The 16650-nt window shown below is 53.0% G+C and overlaps 3 protein-coding genes across 3 annotated transcripts in view; 1 reads left to right on the plus strand and 2 right to left on the minus strand.

Moving 5' to 3' along the window:
- LRRC74A (leucine rich repeat containing 74A) overlaps positions 1-4136 on the minus strand; it is a 23512-nt gene extending 19376 nt beyond the window's left edge. Inside the window, exons 1-3 of the mRNA XM_053474327.1 lie at positions 4032-4136; positions 136-1244; positions 55-82 (exon numbers count right to left, since the gene is read on the minus strand). Coding sequence (XP_053330302.1) covers positions 55-82; positions 136-1244; positions 4032-4136 — 1242 coding nt within the window. The remainder of the gene's footprint in view (positions 1-54; positions 83-135; positions 1245-4031) is intronic.
- On the plus strand, positions 4090-8331 carry ANGEL1 (angel homolog 1). Its single transcript, XM_053474970.1, has 9 exons — positions 4090-4447; positions 5778-5986; positions 6310-6379; positions 6477-6913; positions 6995-7121; positions 7258-7368; positions 7437-7506; positions 7575-7741; positions 7865-8331. Exons 1-9 carry the CDS (start codon positions 4135-4137, stop codon positions 8023-8025), a joined length of 1665 nt encoding a protein of 554 aa, XP_053330945.1. The 5' UTR covers positions 4090-4134; the 3' UTR covers positions 8026-8331.
- Positions 8332-10446: 2115 nt separating this feature from the next.
- VASH1 (vasohibin 1) lies at positions 10447-15053 on the minus strand. The gene is made up of 7 exons (XM_053474978.1): positions 14676-15053; positions 13706-13794; positions 12989-13045; positions 12823-12897; positions 11413-11794; positions 11148-11254; positions 10447-11039 (listed from the first exon to the last, which is right to left on the minus strand). The coding sequence occupies exons 1-7, from the start codon at positions 14862-14864 to the stop codon at positions 10970-10972; spliced, it is 969 nt and encodes a 322-aa protein (XP_053330953.1). The 5' UTR covers positions 14865-15053; the 3' UTR covers positions 10447-10969.
- Between the last annotated feature and the right edge of the window lie 1597 nt (positions 15054-16650).

Below are 16650 nucleotides of genomic sequence, written 5' to 3' on the forward strand. Positions count from 1 at the left end.
TTTGCTCCTCTATGTCATAGGTTCTGCTTCACGTGGTTACACACTCACACTCACCCTCAGGGTCTGTGTCCCATCCATCAGCCTGCGCAGGAGACACGTGGGGGGGACACAGTGACAAGGTCCCCAAAGGCTCACACAGATCCCCCATTATACATCTGGGGCAGGGATGTCTCGGTGTCCCCATGGGGGTGGGATGTCTCGGTGTCCTCGTGGAGGTGGGATGTCTCTGTGTCCCCGTGGAGCTGGGATGTCTCGGCGTCCCCGTGGAGGTGGGATCTCTCTGTGTCCCCGTGGAGGTGGGATGTCTCTGTGTCCCCGTGGAGCTGGGATGTCTCTGTCTCCCCGTGGGGCAGGGATGTCTCTGTGTCCCCGTGGAGGTGGGATGTCTCTGTGTCCCCGTGGAGGTGGGATGTCTCTGTGTCCCCGTGGGGCAAGGATGTCTCTGTGTCCCCGTGGAGCTGGGATCTCTCTGTGTCCCCGTGGAGCTGGGATCTCTCTGTGTCCCCGTGGAGCTGGGATCTCTCGGCGTCCCCGTGGAGCTGGGATCTCTCTGTGTCCCCGTGGAGCTGGGATGTCTCGGCGTCCCCGTGGAGCTGGGATCTCTGTGTCCCCGTGGAGCTGGGATCTCTCTGTGTCCCCGTGGAGCTGGGATGTCTCGGCGTCCCCGTGGAGCTGGGATGTCTCGGCGTCCCCGTGGAGGTGGGATGTCTCAGCGTCCCCGTGGAGCTGGGATCTCTCTGTGTCCCCGTGGAGCTGGGATGTCTCGGCGTCCCCGTGGAGCTGGGATGTCTCTGTGTCCCCGTGGAGCTGGGATCTCTCTGAGTCCCCGTGGAACTGGGATGTCTCGGCGTCCCCGTGGAGCTGGGATCTCTCTGTGTCCCCGTGGAGCTGGGATCTCTCTGTGTCCCCGTGGAGCTGGGATGTCTCGGCGTCCCCGTGGAGCTGGGATGTCTCTGTGTCCCCGTGGAGCTGGGATCTCTCTGAGTCCCCGTGGAGCTGGGATGTCTCGGCGTCCCCGTGGAGCTGGGATGTCTCGTTGTCCCCGTGGAGCTGGGATGTCTCGGCGTCCCCGTGGAGCTGGGATCTCTGTGTCCCCGTGGAACTGGGATGTCTCGGCGTCCCCGTGGAGCTGGGATCTCTGTGTCCCCGTGGAACTGGGATGTCTCGGCGTCCCCGTGGAGCTGGGATCTCTCTGTGTCCCCGTGGAGCTGGGATCTCTGTGTCCCCGTGGAGCTGGGATCTCTCTGTGTCAGGGGAATGCTGTTTCTGGTTACACATGTATTATTTATAGGGGAGACGTCACGCGGGGGTTAAATGACAGCATCTGGGAGCTTTTATTACAGTGAATGTACAAAACTGAAGCAAGAACTGAGGGGCCAAGGAACAAGAATCCAGACAGACAGGCGGACGCACAGACAGACGCACAGACAGACAGGCATCCCACCCGACCTGCCTTCACCTCCAGACCCCTGTATAGTTCTGGATCCTTCGCGAAAGGTTTCCAGGTAAGAGATCTGCTTGGTAAATACGGAGCAGTAAGTCTGACATCAGGAGGGAAGTAAATATAAAAATCAGGTCCACAGAATAACGAAATGCTTTAAATGTCTCGCGAGATGTTACGGGGCCCCGAGACAAACCCACGGAACCCCCAGCTTCCGTTCGAACCATGCCGGGTGCGCATCACTAAGACCGGCCATCGGACGACCACACGGAGATGATGTCACAGCGAATCAGGCAATGGCTGTGACGGGGTTAACGGAGAACATGCAGCGTGAGGTCAGGTTACTGTATGGGGGCCGCTACTGTTTAATGTTTAATTAGCGGTTTCACAAAAGGCTGTGAAGGGTTTTGTTTGCGATGCAGTCAGGGGGCCAATGAAATGTTATGCGGGTATTAATGTGTTAAATGCGGCTTAAGGCCGATATACGTGGGGCTCGTGGTGGCGGGGTGGCATGGAGCTCGTGGGCATGTGCACACAGCCAGGGTACTGGGGGATCCCTTGATGCCCCTCTCTCCCCCCCCTGATGCCCCTCTTTTCTATGAGGTCAGAATGTTTGCTGGGTCTGGAGGTGAAGGCAGGTCGGGTGGGATGCCTGTCTGTCTGTGCGTCTGTGCATCACTCTGTTCTACAGGGTTCTACAGCCCTAAAAGCCCCGATAATGTGTATAGAAACAGCAGGAAATGGCTTTATAAATTAAACGGGGTAAATAAACCCCATTATTGTAATAGCCCCACCCAGCCACGCCTCATACCACACTCCCAAAGCAAAACTGCCATTCTGTCTCAGGGTGTTGGGGCATTAAACGTTACTGGAGGCACTGCATGATTATTAGGATGTGTTATAGGATGCTGGGGGTATTACAGGGCAAATAGGGGGTGTAATAGTCTCAATTGAGGTATCATAGGCTGTTTATGGTAAATAGAGGATCACAGGGGGTATTAACCAGGGTTACTAAAGGGTAGTATTGATTTGCATCCGCCTGTTGATGAGCCGGTTACTATGGTTACCAGGTATCAGCGGCCATAGGCTGTGTCTGGTTCCGGAAGAAAGCTCTCAGTCACCGGAAGTGCGCGCGAAACCTGCGACCGGAAGTGGCCGCGGAAGCTTATCTCTGCGTCTGTATGTATTGTGACAGGGATATGATTAACACACAGCCTGTCTGGTGTTATTTATCATGTCATATTATATCTGAATACATGTTATACCCCGGCTGGGGGTGTTATTATATCCGAATACATGTTATACCCCGGCTGGAGGTGATATTATATCCGAATACATGTTATACCCCGGCTTGGGGTGATGATATATCCGAAAACATGTTATACCCCGGCTGGGGGTGATATTATATCCGAATACATGTTATACCCCGGCTGGGGGTGATATTATATCCGAATACATGTTATATCCCGGCTGGGGGTGATATTATATCCGAATACATGTTATACCCCGGCTTGGGGTGATGATATATCCGAAAACATGTTATACCCTGGCTTGGGGTGATATTATTATATCCGAATACATGTTATACCCCGGCTGGGGGTGATATTATATCTGAATACATGTTATACCCCGGCTGGGGGTGTTATTATATCCGAATACATGTTATCCCCCGGCTTGGGGTGATATTATATCCGAATACATGTTATACCCCGGCTGGGGGTGATGATATATCCGAATACATGTTATACCCCGGCTGGGGGTGATATTATATCCGAAAACATGTTATACCCCGGCTGGGGGTGATGATATATCCGAATACATGTTATACCCTGGCTGGGGGTGTTATTATATCCGAATACATGTTATACCCCGGCTGGGGGTGATATTATATCCGAATACATGTTATACCCCGGCTGGGGGTGATATTATATCCGAATACATGTTATACCCCGGCTGGGGGTGATATTATATCTGAATACATGTTATACCCCGGCTGGGGGTGATGATATATCCGAATACATGTTATACCCCGGCTGGGGGTGATATTATATCCGAATACATGTTATACCCCGGCTGGGGGTGATATTATATCCGAATACATGTTATACCCCGGCTGGGGGTGATATTATATCCGAAAACATGTTATACCCCGGCTGGGGGTGTTATTATATCCGAATACATGTTATACCCCGGCTGGGGGTGATATTATATCCGAATACATGTTATACCCCGGCTGGGGGTGATATTATATCCGAATACATGTTATACCCCGGCTGGGGGTGATATTATATCCGAATACATGTTATACCCCGGCTGGGGGTGATATTATATCCGAATACATGTTATACCCCGGCTGGGGGTGTTATTATATCCAAATACATGTTATACCCCGGCTGGGGGTGATATTATATCCGAATACATGTTATACCCCGGCTGAGTATATAATATTATACCCTGTGTACAGATATTTAATTTCTTATGCTGTTGAATGTTTACCATTGGGGGCATTCGTAAATGCCCCGGGGTATATACAATATATACATGTATTAGAAACCCATTCTGTGTGCCGTCATTAACCCTCCGCATTTACCCCCTTGTCGTCCTTAGTGATCCGTGGCCGTCTGTTGCCCTCGCCGGCTCTTCTGAAGGCTGTTGGAGATGAAGCCGGTGTGAAGCCGCAGCGGCAGGCCTCCATGTCCCATGGGCCCGCTGAACAAGACGTGGTACTAGCCACAATTAGTATGGAACAAGGGGACGGCGGCTCGCCCGAAGAGAGCCCAAAGCCTTCCACGGCCAGCGGGCCAGTTTCGCGTGTCATGGCAGAGACCCCCAACCCCCAGACCACCAGCTGTGCTGCACGAGATGCCCACCCGTCACAGCGTGGGAACAGCTGCGTGGACCCCGCCGTTCTGGAATGGATGGTGCAGGCTGAGGATCCGTCGGGGGGTGAGAGGTGGCAGGTGGAGGGGCTGATACAGGCCTTGCCACAGCCCGTTCACTACTACGGTAAGAGAGAGACCCCTGATGTAACTATACATTATACAGGGCTCCTGGCCCGCTGATGTAACTATACGTTATACAGGGGCCCCTGGCTCGCTGATGTAACTATACATTATACAGGGCCCCTGGCCCGCTGATGTAACTATACATTATACAGGGCCCCTGGCCTGCTGATGTAACTATACATTATACAGGGCTCCTGGCCCGCTGATGTAACTATACGTTATACAGGGGCCCCTGGCTAGCTGATGTAACTATACATTATACAGGGCTCCTGGCCCGCTGATGTAACTATACGTTATACAGGGGCCCCTGGCTCGCTGATGTAACTATACATTATACAGGGCCCCTGGCCCGCTGATGTAACTATACATTATACAGGGCCCCTGGCCTGCTGATGTAACTATACATTATACAGGGCTCCTGGCCCGCTGATGTAACTATACGTTATACAGGGGCCCCTGGCTCGCTGATGTAACTATACATTATACAGGGCCCCTGGCGCGCTGATGTAACTATACATTATACAGGGCCCCTGGCCCGCTGATGTAACTATACATTATACAGGGCCCCTGGCCCGCTGATGTAACTATACATTATACAGGGCCCCTGGCCCGCTGATGTAACTATACATTATACAGGGCCCCTGGCTCGCTGATGTAAATGTACATTATACAGGGGCCGGTCACTGATTTATCTATACGTTATACCGGGGGCCGGCTCGCTGATTTATCTATACATTATACAGGGGGCCGGCTCGCTGGTTTATCTATACATTATACAGGGGCCAGTCACTGATTTATCTATACGTTATACCGGGGGCCGGCTCGCTGATTTATCTATACATTATACAGGGCCCCTGGCCTGCTGATGTAACTATACGTTATACAGGGGCCCCTGGCTCGCTGATGTAACTATACATTATACAGGGCCCCTGGCCCGCTGATGTAACTATACATTATACAGGGCCCCTGGCTCGCTGATTTATCTATACATTATACAGGGGCCCCTGGCTCGCTGATGTAACTGTACATTATACAGGGGCCGGTCACTGATTTATCTATACGTTATACAGGACCCCTGGCCTGCTGATGTAACTATACGTTATACAGGGGCCCCTGGCTCGCTGATGTAACTGTACATTATACAGGGGCCGGTCACTGATTTAACTATACATTATACAGGGGGCCGGCTCGCTGATTTAACTATACATTATAAGGGAGATGTTACCCCAGAGTAACGGGGAGCCCCGCTGTTACCCCAGTGTCCTGTCCTGTCCTGTCCTGCCTGTCTGTCTGGCTGCTGACGCCGGCCGCTTGTTTTTTTCTGGTTCCAGAGCTGCTATGGAGGGACTGGGAAGATCTGTGTGATCCGGAGGCGCCCGGCTCTGACCTGTTTGATTTTACCGTCCTGTCCTACAACATCCTGGCGCAGGACCTGGTCGTTCAGAACCCGGAGCTGTACTGGCACTGCGCACCAACCATCCTGGCCTGGGCATACCGCTGGCAGAACATCCTGCAGGAGCTGCAGCACTGGGAGGCAGATGTGAGGGCCACACAGCAGCAGAACGTTCAGCGTATGCTGTAGGGCTGTGACCAATGGTGTATAGCCCTCTGCACCATTGGATTTTGTGTGCTGGTGTATAGCGCTCTGCACTGTGGGATTGTGCACTGGTGTGTAGCCCTCTGCACCGTGGGATTGTGCACTGGTGTATAGCCCTCTGCACCATGGGATTGTGCACTGGTGTGTAGCAATGTGGAATTTTCCTCCCCATCCACCCTTTTCCCGTGCTGTATGTCAATTACATGTAATTCATGTGTGAGGAGGGGTTCATTGCTGAGTAACACCTGTTTATTCCTCCTCCTCAGATCCTGTGTCTCCAGGAAGTGCAGGAAGATCATTACCGAGAACACGTGCTGCCCAGCCTGTCTGCAATGGGTAAACCCAACGTGAAACCCCTCACAGGGGCAATTCCCTCTCTGGATGCCGAGGGTACAGAGGGTGTGTGCCCCTAACCCGCTCTCTCTCTCCGTAGGGTACAGCTGCCACTACAAGCGCCGTACGGGCAGGAAGACAGACGGCTGCTGCACCTGCTTCAAGACCCACCGCTTCTCTCTTCTCTCAGAGAGCCACGTGGAGTATTTCCGCCCCGGCGTTGACACCTTGAATCGTGACAATGTTGGGCTGCTGCTTCTACTGAATCCTCTGCTGGAAGAGCCGCTGAAAGACAAGTACAGCCCACGGCCGGTGTGTGTGGCCAACACGCACCTTCTCTACAACCCCAGACGAGGGGACATCAAGCTGGCCCAGCTGGCGCTTCTCCTGGCAGAGATAGACAGAGTGTCTCGGGCACCAGAGGGCTCTCATTATCCGGTTATCCTTTGCGGAGACCTGAATGCCACCCCGGATTCGCCTCTTTATCGGCTGCTGCGCAGCGGGATGGTGACGTGCGAGAACCTCCCGACGTGGAAGGTGAGGCCTGACTCGTTTACAGAGGTTTGCTGAGTCCTCTGGGAGCGCTGGCCGTTCTAACGGTGCTGTCCTCGCACGCAGGTCTCCGGTCAGGAGAAGAAATGTCCTTCCCCGTATCCACGGATGCTTCCATCTCGGCTTTGGCCAGAAGCTCTGGGTATCAACCATTACTGTCAGTATGGAGCCCCGAGTGCTCCCGACCACTCAGGTGAGGCAGTAAGTGTGCCTGTCTCAGGGCCGTGAGTCACCCTTCTGTGGCAGGGGCCGGTTTATTGGCACATTGTAGGGTATCTGGGGGCCGCATTCACTCTCTTTATGTTTGGGACGTTTACTTCCCCTCTCAGACAGACTCATGTACAGCCGCCAGCAGCTCCTGCAGCTCCGATACTGCGACTGCGCCCTCCAGCGCCCCACGGACCTCCCGCTCATCAAGGGCGTGACGGATAATGAGCCAGGTGAGGGAATGGAAAAGGGCGCGGGGGCCGCCGTTTCTGGGCCCCCCTCACAATCCTTTCTCTTCCAGGTCTCCTTGCAGAGTCTGCAGATGATTTTCCGCCAGTGTCGTCGCCCGACGCCCAGACCCCAGGACTGCGGTACGTGCCAACTCCCGTGCGTGCCACTGAGTGTTTTCTGGGGTGCTACTGCTTGTGGTTCTTTTCAGGCCCCCCACCGTATTGCGGCACAGCCTGCATCTGACCTCTGCGTACAGCCACTTTCTGCCGGCCAAAGGTCGTCCTGAAGTCACCACCATTCCCGGGGGGGTAGGGAGCACCGTGGACTACATCTGCTACTCTGCCGAGCCGATCCCTATGGGCAGCATGAGCCACGGTGAGTGACGGGCACGGCGCTGACCACGTTTCACACACGCCGTGTAACTGTTACCGCGTGTGGGGAGTCTGCTGGCTTTGCTTTGATGCTCGTGTGTCTCTGCCGTGCTTTTCTCCATGTCAGGCGTGCGGTTCTATCAGGACAAGGAGCTGAGGCTCCTGGGACGTCTGTGTCTTCTCTCGGAAGATGATTTGTGGGCAGCCCACGGCCTCCCGAATCCCTTCTGCAGCTCGGACCATCTGTGCCTTCTTGCCCGCTTCGGCCTGGACCTGTCTGCGTCGTGATGCTGAACGCGGGACCGGCCTGCGGGACGTTCACAGGAGCGACCATTGAGTTTGATTTTAAGGAGCGTTGACTCCGGAACGGTCAGTGTTAGGCTTGGGTGTTGTCACTCGGTGTCTCCCGCTATCTTCCCCAAAGCTGTTCACCCTCTGCCTGCGCAGAGCGATGCGCAGAAGCTCGCAGGTCGCATTCACACGCTCCGGACATTTCCGCAAGCAGTTTAAAGATTTGTTTGCAGTTGATGCGGCTGTCGGTCCTGCGTCTGTTTTTCTTCACAACCAACAGGAGTGGGAGGCTTCACGCAGTACAGTATACAGTATAGTGCTGGGTGGACAAAGTGCCGCGCTGGGGCCGGTAGTAGCAGTGTGTATGTGGGGGGTAGAGGTAGGAGTGGGGTTATGCGGGGTAGCAGCAGCGTGTGTGTGTGTAGAGGTAGGGGTCTGGGGGTATGTAGGGTAGGAGCAGTGTGTGTGTGTAGAGGTAGGGGTCTGGGAGTATGTGGGGTAGGAGCAGTGTGTGTGTGTGTGTGTAGAGGTAGGGGTCTGGGGGTATGTACGGTAGGAGCAGTGTGTGTGTGTGTGTGTGTAGAGGTGTAGGGGTCTGGGGGTATGTGGGGTAGGAGCAGTGTGTGTGTGTGTGTGTGTGTAGAGGTAGGGGTCTGGGGGTATGTGGGGTAGGAGCAGTGTGTGTGTGTGTGTGGGGGGGGGTATGTGGGGTAGGAGCAGTGTGTGTGTGTGTGTGTGTGTAGAGGTAGGGGTCTGGGGGTTTGTAGGGTAGGAGCAGTGTGTGTGTAGAGGTAGGGGTCTGGGGGTATGTAGGGTAGGAGCAGTGTGTGTGTAGAGGTAGGGGTCTGGGGGTATGTAGGGTAGGAGCAGTGTGTGTGTGTGTGTGTGTGTGTGTGTGTAGAGGTAGGGGTCTGGGGGTATGTAGGGTAGGAGCAGTGTGTGTGTGTGTGTGTGTGTGTGTAGAGGTAGGGGTCTGGGGGTATGTAGGGTAGGAGCAGTGTGTGTGTGTGTGTGTGTGTAGAGGTAGGGGTCTGGGGGTATGTGGGGTAGGAGCAGTGTGTGTGTGTGTGTGTGTGTGTGTGTAGAGGTAGGGGTCTGGGGGTATGTAGGGTAGGAGCAGTGTGTGTGTGTGTGTGTGTGTAGAGGTAGGGGTCTGGGGGTATGTGGGGTAGGAGCAGTGTGTGTGTGTGTGTGTAGAGGTAGGGGTCTGGGGGTATGTGGGGTAGGAGCAGTGTATGTGTGTGGGGGGGGGGTATGTGGGGTAGGAGCAGTGTGTGTGTGTGGGGGGTATGTGGGGTAGGAGCAGTGTGTGTGTGTGGGGGGGGTATGTGGGGTAGGAGCAGTGTGTGTGTGTGTGGGGGGGTATGTGGGGTAGGAGCAGTGTGTGTGTGTGTGGGGGGGGTATGTGGGGTAGGAGCAGTGTGTGTGTGTGTGTGTAGAGGTAGGGGTCTGGGGGTATGTAGGGTAGGAGCAGTGTGTGTGTGTGTGTGTGTAGAGGTAGGGGTCTGGGGGTATGTGGGGTAGGAGCAGTGTGTGTGTGTGTGTGTGTGTGTGTAGAGGTAGGGGTCTGGGGGTATGTAGGGTAGGAGCAGTGTGTGTGTGTGTGTGTGTGTGTGTGTGTGTGTGTGTAGAGGTAGGGGTCTGGGGGTATGTGGGGTAGGAGCAGTGTGTGTGTGTGTGTGTAGAGGTAGGGGTCTGGGGGTATGTGGGGTAGGAGCAGTGTGTGTGTGTGTGTGTGTAGAGGTAGGGGTCTGGGGGTATGTGGGGTAGGAGCAGTGTGTGTGTGTGTGTGTAGAGGTAGGGGTCTGGGGGTATGTGGGGTAGGAGCAGTGTGTGTGTGTGTGTGTGTGTGTGTGTAGAGGTAGGGGTCTGGGGGTATGTAGGGTAGGAGCAGTGTGTGTGTGTGTGTGTGTGTGTGTGTGTGTAGAGGTAGGGGTATGTGGGGTAGGAGCAGTGTGTGTGTGTGTGTGTGTGTGTGTGTAGAGGTAGGGGTCTGGGGGTATGTGGGGTAGGAGCAGTGTGTGTGTGTGTGTGTGTAGAGGTAGGGGTCTGGGGGTATGTGGGGTAGGAGCAGTGTGTGTGTGTGTGTGTAGAGGTAGGGGTCTGGGGGTATGTGGGGTAGGAGCAGTGTGTGTGTGTGTGTGTAGAGGTAGGGGTCTGGGGGTATGTGGGGTAGGAGCAGTGTGTGTGTGTGTGTGTGTGTGTAGAGGTAGGGGTCTGGGGGTATGTAGGGTAGGAGCAGTGTGTGTGTGTGTGTGTGTGTGTGTGTGTGTGTGTAGAGGTAGGGGTATGTGGGGTAGGAGCAGTGTGTGTGTGTGTGTGTAGAGGTAGGGGTCTGGGGGTATGTGGGGTAGGAGCAGTGTGTGTGTGTCTTGTGAAGATCTATTCATGATGAACGGATGAGACGAGGACACAAAGCAGAATAATTCTGTTTTATTAGGATTTCATTGTAAAAGTGGGTGGATAAATAAGGATAAAATATGGATTCAGAGAACATTGTGGGTTCTCTGAAGGACTTGGTGACATCACAAATTGGTGACAGACATTAGTGGTTCCTGATTGGCTGGCACAGGTGGCTCAGTGATAAGGCAATCTCCAGTGTGTGCAAACGGCAGGAAGCGGGTAGCTAGTGAGCTAGTTGCCCCCTGCCCCTCACTCTGCTCTCCCCACCACTAGGGGCAGCAAACCTTTGTCCGTGCTTCCAGCATCAGTTATTGGACCCAGCAGAACATCCTCAGCTTCTCTCCGGCTTACGCGAGTGAATGAGTGAGTGAATGAGTGAGGATCTCGGGCCACCTGGTGCCTAAAAAGTGAATCTTGGGAAAAGGAAGGGACTTCCTTGGGGCGCCATCCAGATGCCTCCATCAGCGGCTCCGATCTCCACTCAACCCCGGTCCATCCTGAAGAAGGGTTTCTACTTGTCCATCATAGCGGAAGCTTCTTAAACACGGATCTGGTAGCCGCTGAGGTCAGAGAGAGATTTGGGGTCTGCAGGTTTTTCCCCAGAAGTACTGAAATGGAAAGAGACAGACGTGTTAGCAGGTGTGGCCCGTGTGCGTGTTCACGGGCGCGTGTTAGCGGGTGCGGGCTTAGTATTGGGCAAAGTTTGGGTACATTACCGTCTTTCAGTGCGTTCCCTTCGATGTGGACTTGATTGCCCCCTCTGTGGGGAAGACATGGCATCTCGCTTCCGTTCCTTGGGTGGGGATGGGGGTCCCTTCGTTATCTGTCAGGAAGATACATTATAATTATAGCAGCAGTTGCCCCTCTATCCTTGCTGGGGCTCATTACCCTCCTTGTGCCCACCCGTGTGTATGCAAGTTCTGCAGCCGCATGCCCCTTTTCCCCTCGTGCCCCCTCCTGCCCCCAGTTATTGCGCTATACCCTGAGTCGCATTTCCCTGCTGTGCCTCTCGAGCTCCCGGCGCAGCCCCTCGGCCCCCAGCTCCTGCACGTCGAGCACCGAGTGCTTCCAGTCGATCTGCTCCACGCTGTGCGGGTCGTGGGACACGTAGCGGCCGATCTTCACTTTGCGGAGCGAGTGCCAGCAGCGGGCGTACGCCTCCTGGAAATCCCAGACCAGGTCGCTGAGCGTGCGGAAGCGCAGCGCTTTGTACATCAGGTCTTCTCGCCGGCTGATTCCTATCGCTCCGTAGTGACCTCCCCAGTGTAACCCCAAAACAATGTGCCTGAAGCAGCCCCCCGAAAACTGGGTCTTGAAGCTGATGGGGAATCGCTCGAGGCCGGAGATGCTGTTGGTCAGGTGTCTGCGGGACTCGGTTCAGGAATTCAGGGCGAGACGTCTTTATGATGCTGATATATATCTTTCTTGTGCTCCTCCTTTAAAGATGGCGCCAAGTGCCACCCTCCGCTCCATACGTTTCCACCAGGGTGGTATGGAGCGACCTCACGTATAGGAAACGTATTTTCCGTACAGAAAGACCATTGAGATGCGTTGAGCCGAGGGCGACGTTTTACGCCATCTTTAAGCGAGAACGATGGAGAGGGGCGCCCGGTTCGATAAATTCGGGCGAAATTCACATCACTTTTCCTCCGCCACTCCTTGTATGACCAGAACAAATATGCAGTATAATTAATAATATATAATCTAATGTATAATCTTATATCTACTATATAATAATCTAATATATATAATAAATCTAGGATATATATATCTAATATATATAATATAACATACATATAATAATATATATATAATACATCTAGGATATATATATCTATAATATATAATAATTTTATATATATAGATTTATTATATATATATATCATATATAATATAATTTAATATATAAATATACATATAACAATATATAATTAGATATAATAAATCTAACATATATATATAATGTAATATATAGAAAATAGCAATATATAATAGATTTATTATATATATATATCATATATAATATAATTTAATATATAAATATACATATAACAATATATAATTAGATATAATAAATCTAACATATATATATAATGTAATATATAGAAAATAACAATATATAATAGATTTATTATATATATTACATTTGTATATATTTTTAAATTGTTCATATTATATGATTTATATATATATGTTAATATATAATAATTTAATATATAGAATAGATTTATTATATGTATTGTTATAATATATAATAAATATACATCACTTTATGACTTGATTATTGACCCACAAATCCCACCCCATTATCACACCCATCAGCAGGAAGCAGCTCGGGTAGCAGGGGAAGGGCCAGAGGGCCGGCATTCCGCTGGTCAGTAGGAAGGATACATCGCAAGAATAACAGCCTCCAGGCATTTGATGGGCAGAGCCTCTTTAGTCATCTCCTTGGCCAGGTCCATGAGTCTGTAAAGCGAAAGTTACAAGAAACTTAGTCTGGGGCCAGTTTGACCCGGACCCCCGACCCCTGACCCCCAGGCCCCCGACCCCTGCTCACCCTGTAAGTGGTCGAGTCTTTTTTATTTCAAAAAACTGAGTGCCGGTGTGATTGTATCTATGATCAACCATTAAGGAGAAGATGAGTTCGTGGTGGGGATGTTGGACTGATTACCTCCCTATAACCCGAACTATTACTAGATATAGCCCTCCCTATAACCCCCTCTTATTCCATATAGCCCTCCCTATAACCCCTCCGGTTACTCCATATAGCCCTCCTGTTACTCCATATAGCCCTCCCTATAACCCCTCCTATTACTCCATATAGCCCTCCTATTATGCCATATAGCCTTCCCTATAACCCCTCTTATTACATAGATATACCCCTCTGTATAACACCTCTTATTACATATATATACACCCCTCCGTATAGCACCTCTTATTACATATATATACACCCCTCTGTATAACACCTCTTATTACATATATATACACCCCTCCATATAACACCTCTTATTACATATATACACCCCTCCGTATAACACCTCTTATTACATATATACACCCCTCCATATAACACCTCTTATTACATATATACACCCCTCCGTATAACACCTCTTATTACATATATATACACCCCTCCGTATAACACCTCTTATTACATATATATACACCCCTCCATATAACACCTCTTATTACATATATACACCCCTCCATATAACACCTCTTATTACATACGTCTACCCCCATAAGACATCTGCCCACTGGTGGAGGATACTGTAGCTCTCGGATGTATCTCTGTATGGCCTCCACGCGCTCCGGGACCGAGGCTGCTGCCGGTAGAGCCGGGACACACGGGACGGGAACCTGCAGTTCACACACACACCGTGAATTAGCCGTGAAGCAGACACACGCGTGTTTAACCCTTCAAGCTACTGACACGTGGGCGGTAAGGTTTGGGGTGCGTGTATCAGGATTGCTGTCTGTCAAGAAATCTTTGCCCATCAATTAATCCTCATTATCTTTACTGATGACATCACACCGCAAGCTGTCAAGTGGAATTCTGACACGTGACTGCAAAGGGTATGAGTCGGATCTTCCCCTTTAAACTCATGAATTCACTGTCTATAGCGCCGGCAGAGGCTGTAGCGCTGTAGCTGAAATCAGGGAAGATAATAGTGTAAAGCGAGCAGTCGGTGGGCGTGGGACCGACGCTGAGTTCTCGTGGTCTGTTTTATGTCTGTGGATTGCGGGACGTCGTTACGTTTAAGTGGCGGCCGGACCCCCTACATCGTTACTGAAAGCTTCTCGTTTACGACATATTTACAAATGCTAAGAAACCTCCATTATTGGCTGTTTACGGCTTCGGGAAATGACATTTGTTTGTGTGCAGATGGAGCGCGGCCGAGGGGTCGCATGCTGGGAAGGAGGGTCACTGGGTGGGTGCTGTGCTGGGAAGGGGGGTCACTGGGTGGGTGCCATGCTGGGGAAGGGGGGTCACTGGGTGGGTGCCGTGCTGGGAAGGGGGGGGTCACTGGGTGGGTGCCATGCTGGGGAAGGGGGGGTCACTGGGTGGGTGCCGTGCTGGGAAGGGGGGGTCACTGGGTGGGTGCCATGCTGGGGAAGGGGGGGTCGCTGGGTGGGTGCTGTGCTTGGGGGGTTGCTGGGTGGGTGTCTGGGCAGGTAGGAAGCTGTCATTATTTCACCCCCCAGCTGTCAGAAAGTAATATTTCCCCTTCAAAACTTACCCGGGGCAGTTCTGCAGCCCCCCGAATTGACTTGACAAGGGCCTCTCCATCTGGGTGAATCCGTGCCACGTACATCCACATTCGTGCCCATGTGGGCTCATCCACTGGAAGACCCCCTCTGTTGATATAAAATGGGACCCCTCCATCCTCATCAGCCCCCCCATTCTGAAGCCCCTCTCCCTCAGACATGCCAGCTGTACCCACCTGTCACCGACATGCAACGTGCCAACACATGCCCCCTGACACATACCCTGTTACCCCCTGCTACATCCAGCTCCTGCCCCATATACGGCTCACTGCCCCCCTGCGGATGCTACATGCTGCTGAGCGGCCGGCATGTCCCCTTCAGACAATGGCTGCTCTCCCCTGTAATAGCCCCGCTATGTGCCGGCCCAGCCCTCTCCCCGAGCACAATGAGGGGCAGCTCAACCCCCCTCCACAGCAATACATGTGACATCATCATGACATAGCCGTGTCATGTGACTTCACTGGTCACATGACTCACAGAGCAGTGATGGAGGAGGATTCCTGCGCCCACACCTCGGGACTGCATGCAGCTTATTGCCCCCAGCAAAAGGGCAAATCCCCCAGTGCCGGCCCTTCGGCGTGCAGAAAACAGCCCCACAGCCGGGGAATTTAACCCCGTGAGGGTCATATAAACAGGCTACTCATCCATGTGGCAGATCCGGACTAGCGGTACATTTTTAGGAGTAGTTTAAATGTGCGGCTCCCCGAATCGTGGTTACGGGTGTATAGGTGCCGCTCCCCGAGACGTCCGTTCCGGTAATGGGGCGTTACGGGTGTACAGGCGCCGCTCCCCGAGACGTCCGTTCCGGTAATGGGGCGTTACGGATGTACAGGCATGGCGCCCCGAGACGTCCGTTCCGGTAATGGGGCGTTACGGATGTACAGGTGCCGCTCCCCGAGACGTCCGTTCCGGTAATGGGGCGTTACGGATGTACAGGCATGGCTCCCGAGACGTCCGTTCCGGTAATGGGGCGTTACGGATGTACAGGTGCCGCTCCCCGAGACGTCCGTTCCGGTAATGGGGCGTTACGGATGTACAGGTGCCGCTCCCCGAGACGTCCGTTCCGGTAATGGGGCGTTACGGATGTACAGGTGCCGCTCCCCGAGACGTCCGTTCCGGTAATGGGGCGTTACGGATGTACAGGTGCCGCTCCCCGAGACGTCCGTTCCGGTAATGGGGCGTTACGGATGTACAGGCATGGCGCCCCGAGACGTCCGTTCCGGTAATGGGGCGTTACGGATGTACAGGCATGGCTCCCGAGACGTCCGTTCCGGTAATGGGGCGTTACGGATGTACAGGCGCCGCTCCCCGAGACGTCCGTTCCGGTAATGGGGCGTTACGGATGTACAGGTGCCGCTCCCCGAGACGTCCGTTCCGGTAATGGGGCGTTACGGATGTACAGGCATGGCGCCCCGAGACGTCCGTTCCGGTAATGGAGCGTTACGGATGTAAAGTGCCGCTCCCCGAGACGTCCGTTCCGGTAATGGGGCGTTACGGATGTACAGGCGCCGCTCCCCGAGACGTCCGTTCCGGTAATGGGGCGTTACGGATGTACAGGCATGGCTCCCCGAGACGTCCGTTCCGGTAATGGGGCGTTACGGATGTACGGGCATGGCTCCCCGAGACGTCCGTTCCGGTAATGGGGCGTTACGGATGTACAGGCGCCGCTCCCCGAGACGTCCGTTCCGGTAATGGGGCGTTACGGATGTACAGGCATGGCTCCCCGAGACGTCCGTTCCGGTAATGGGGCGTTACGGATGTACGGGCACCGCTCCCCAATAACTGGGTTGGGGGGAGCGAGGAGCGGCCTCCATGTTTCTGGTTCTGCTCATGCGCCGTGGGTGTAAAACCCCCTGAATGTATTTTTTGCGTCACACAAAACGACGACAGGTTTCTGAAAATGTTCTTTGATATTTTTATTGACTCGTCGTTGAGGCAGGCGGGCGT

Source organism: Spea bombifrons, chromosome 9 (genome assembly GCF_027358695.1).
Source record: "Spea bombifrons isolate aSpeBom1 chromosome 9, aSpeBom1.2.pri, whole genome shotgun sequence".
Taxonomy (NCBI): Eukaryota; Metazoa; Chordata; class Amphibia; order Anura; family Pelobatidae; genus Spea; species Spea bombifrons.

Excerpts from the sequence above, each read along its gene's own strand:
- ANGEL1 (XM_053474970.1), top strand. The coding sequence starts at position 4,135 with ATGTCCCATGGGCCCGCTGAACAAGACGTGGTACTAGCCACAATTAGT. Across the intron at positions 4,448-5,777 it reads ACAGCCCGTTCACTACTACG|AGCTGCTATGGAGGGACTGG; the intron begins GTAAGAGAGAGA and ends TTCTGGTTCCAG. Across the intron at positions 5,987-6,309 it reads TGCAGCACTGGGAGGCAGAT|ATCCTGTGTCTCCAGGAAGT; the intron begins GTGAGGGCCACA and ends CCTCCTCCTCAG.
- VASH1 (XM_053474978.1), bottom strand. The coding sequence starts at position 14,864 with ATGTCTGAGGGAGAGGGGCTTCAGAATGGGGGGGCTGATGAGGATGGA. Across the intron at positions 13,046-13,705 it reads AGATACATCCGAGAGCTACA|ATACAATCACACCGGCACTC; the intron begins GTATCCTCCACC and ends GGTTGATCATAG. Across the intron at positions 11,795-12,822 it reads GAGGCTGTTATTCTTGCGAT|ACACCTGACCAACAGCATCT; the intron begins GTATCCTTCCTA and ends CGAGTCCCGCAG.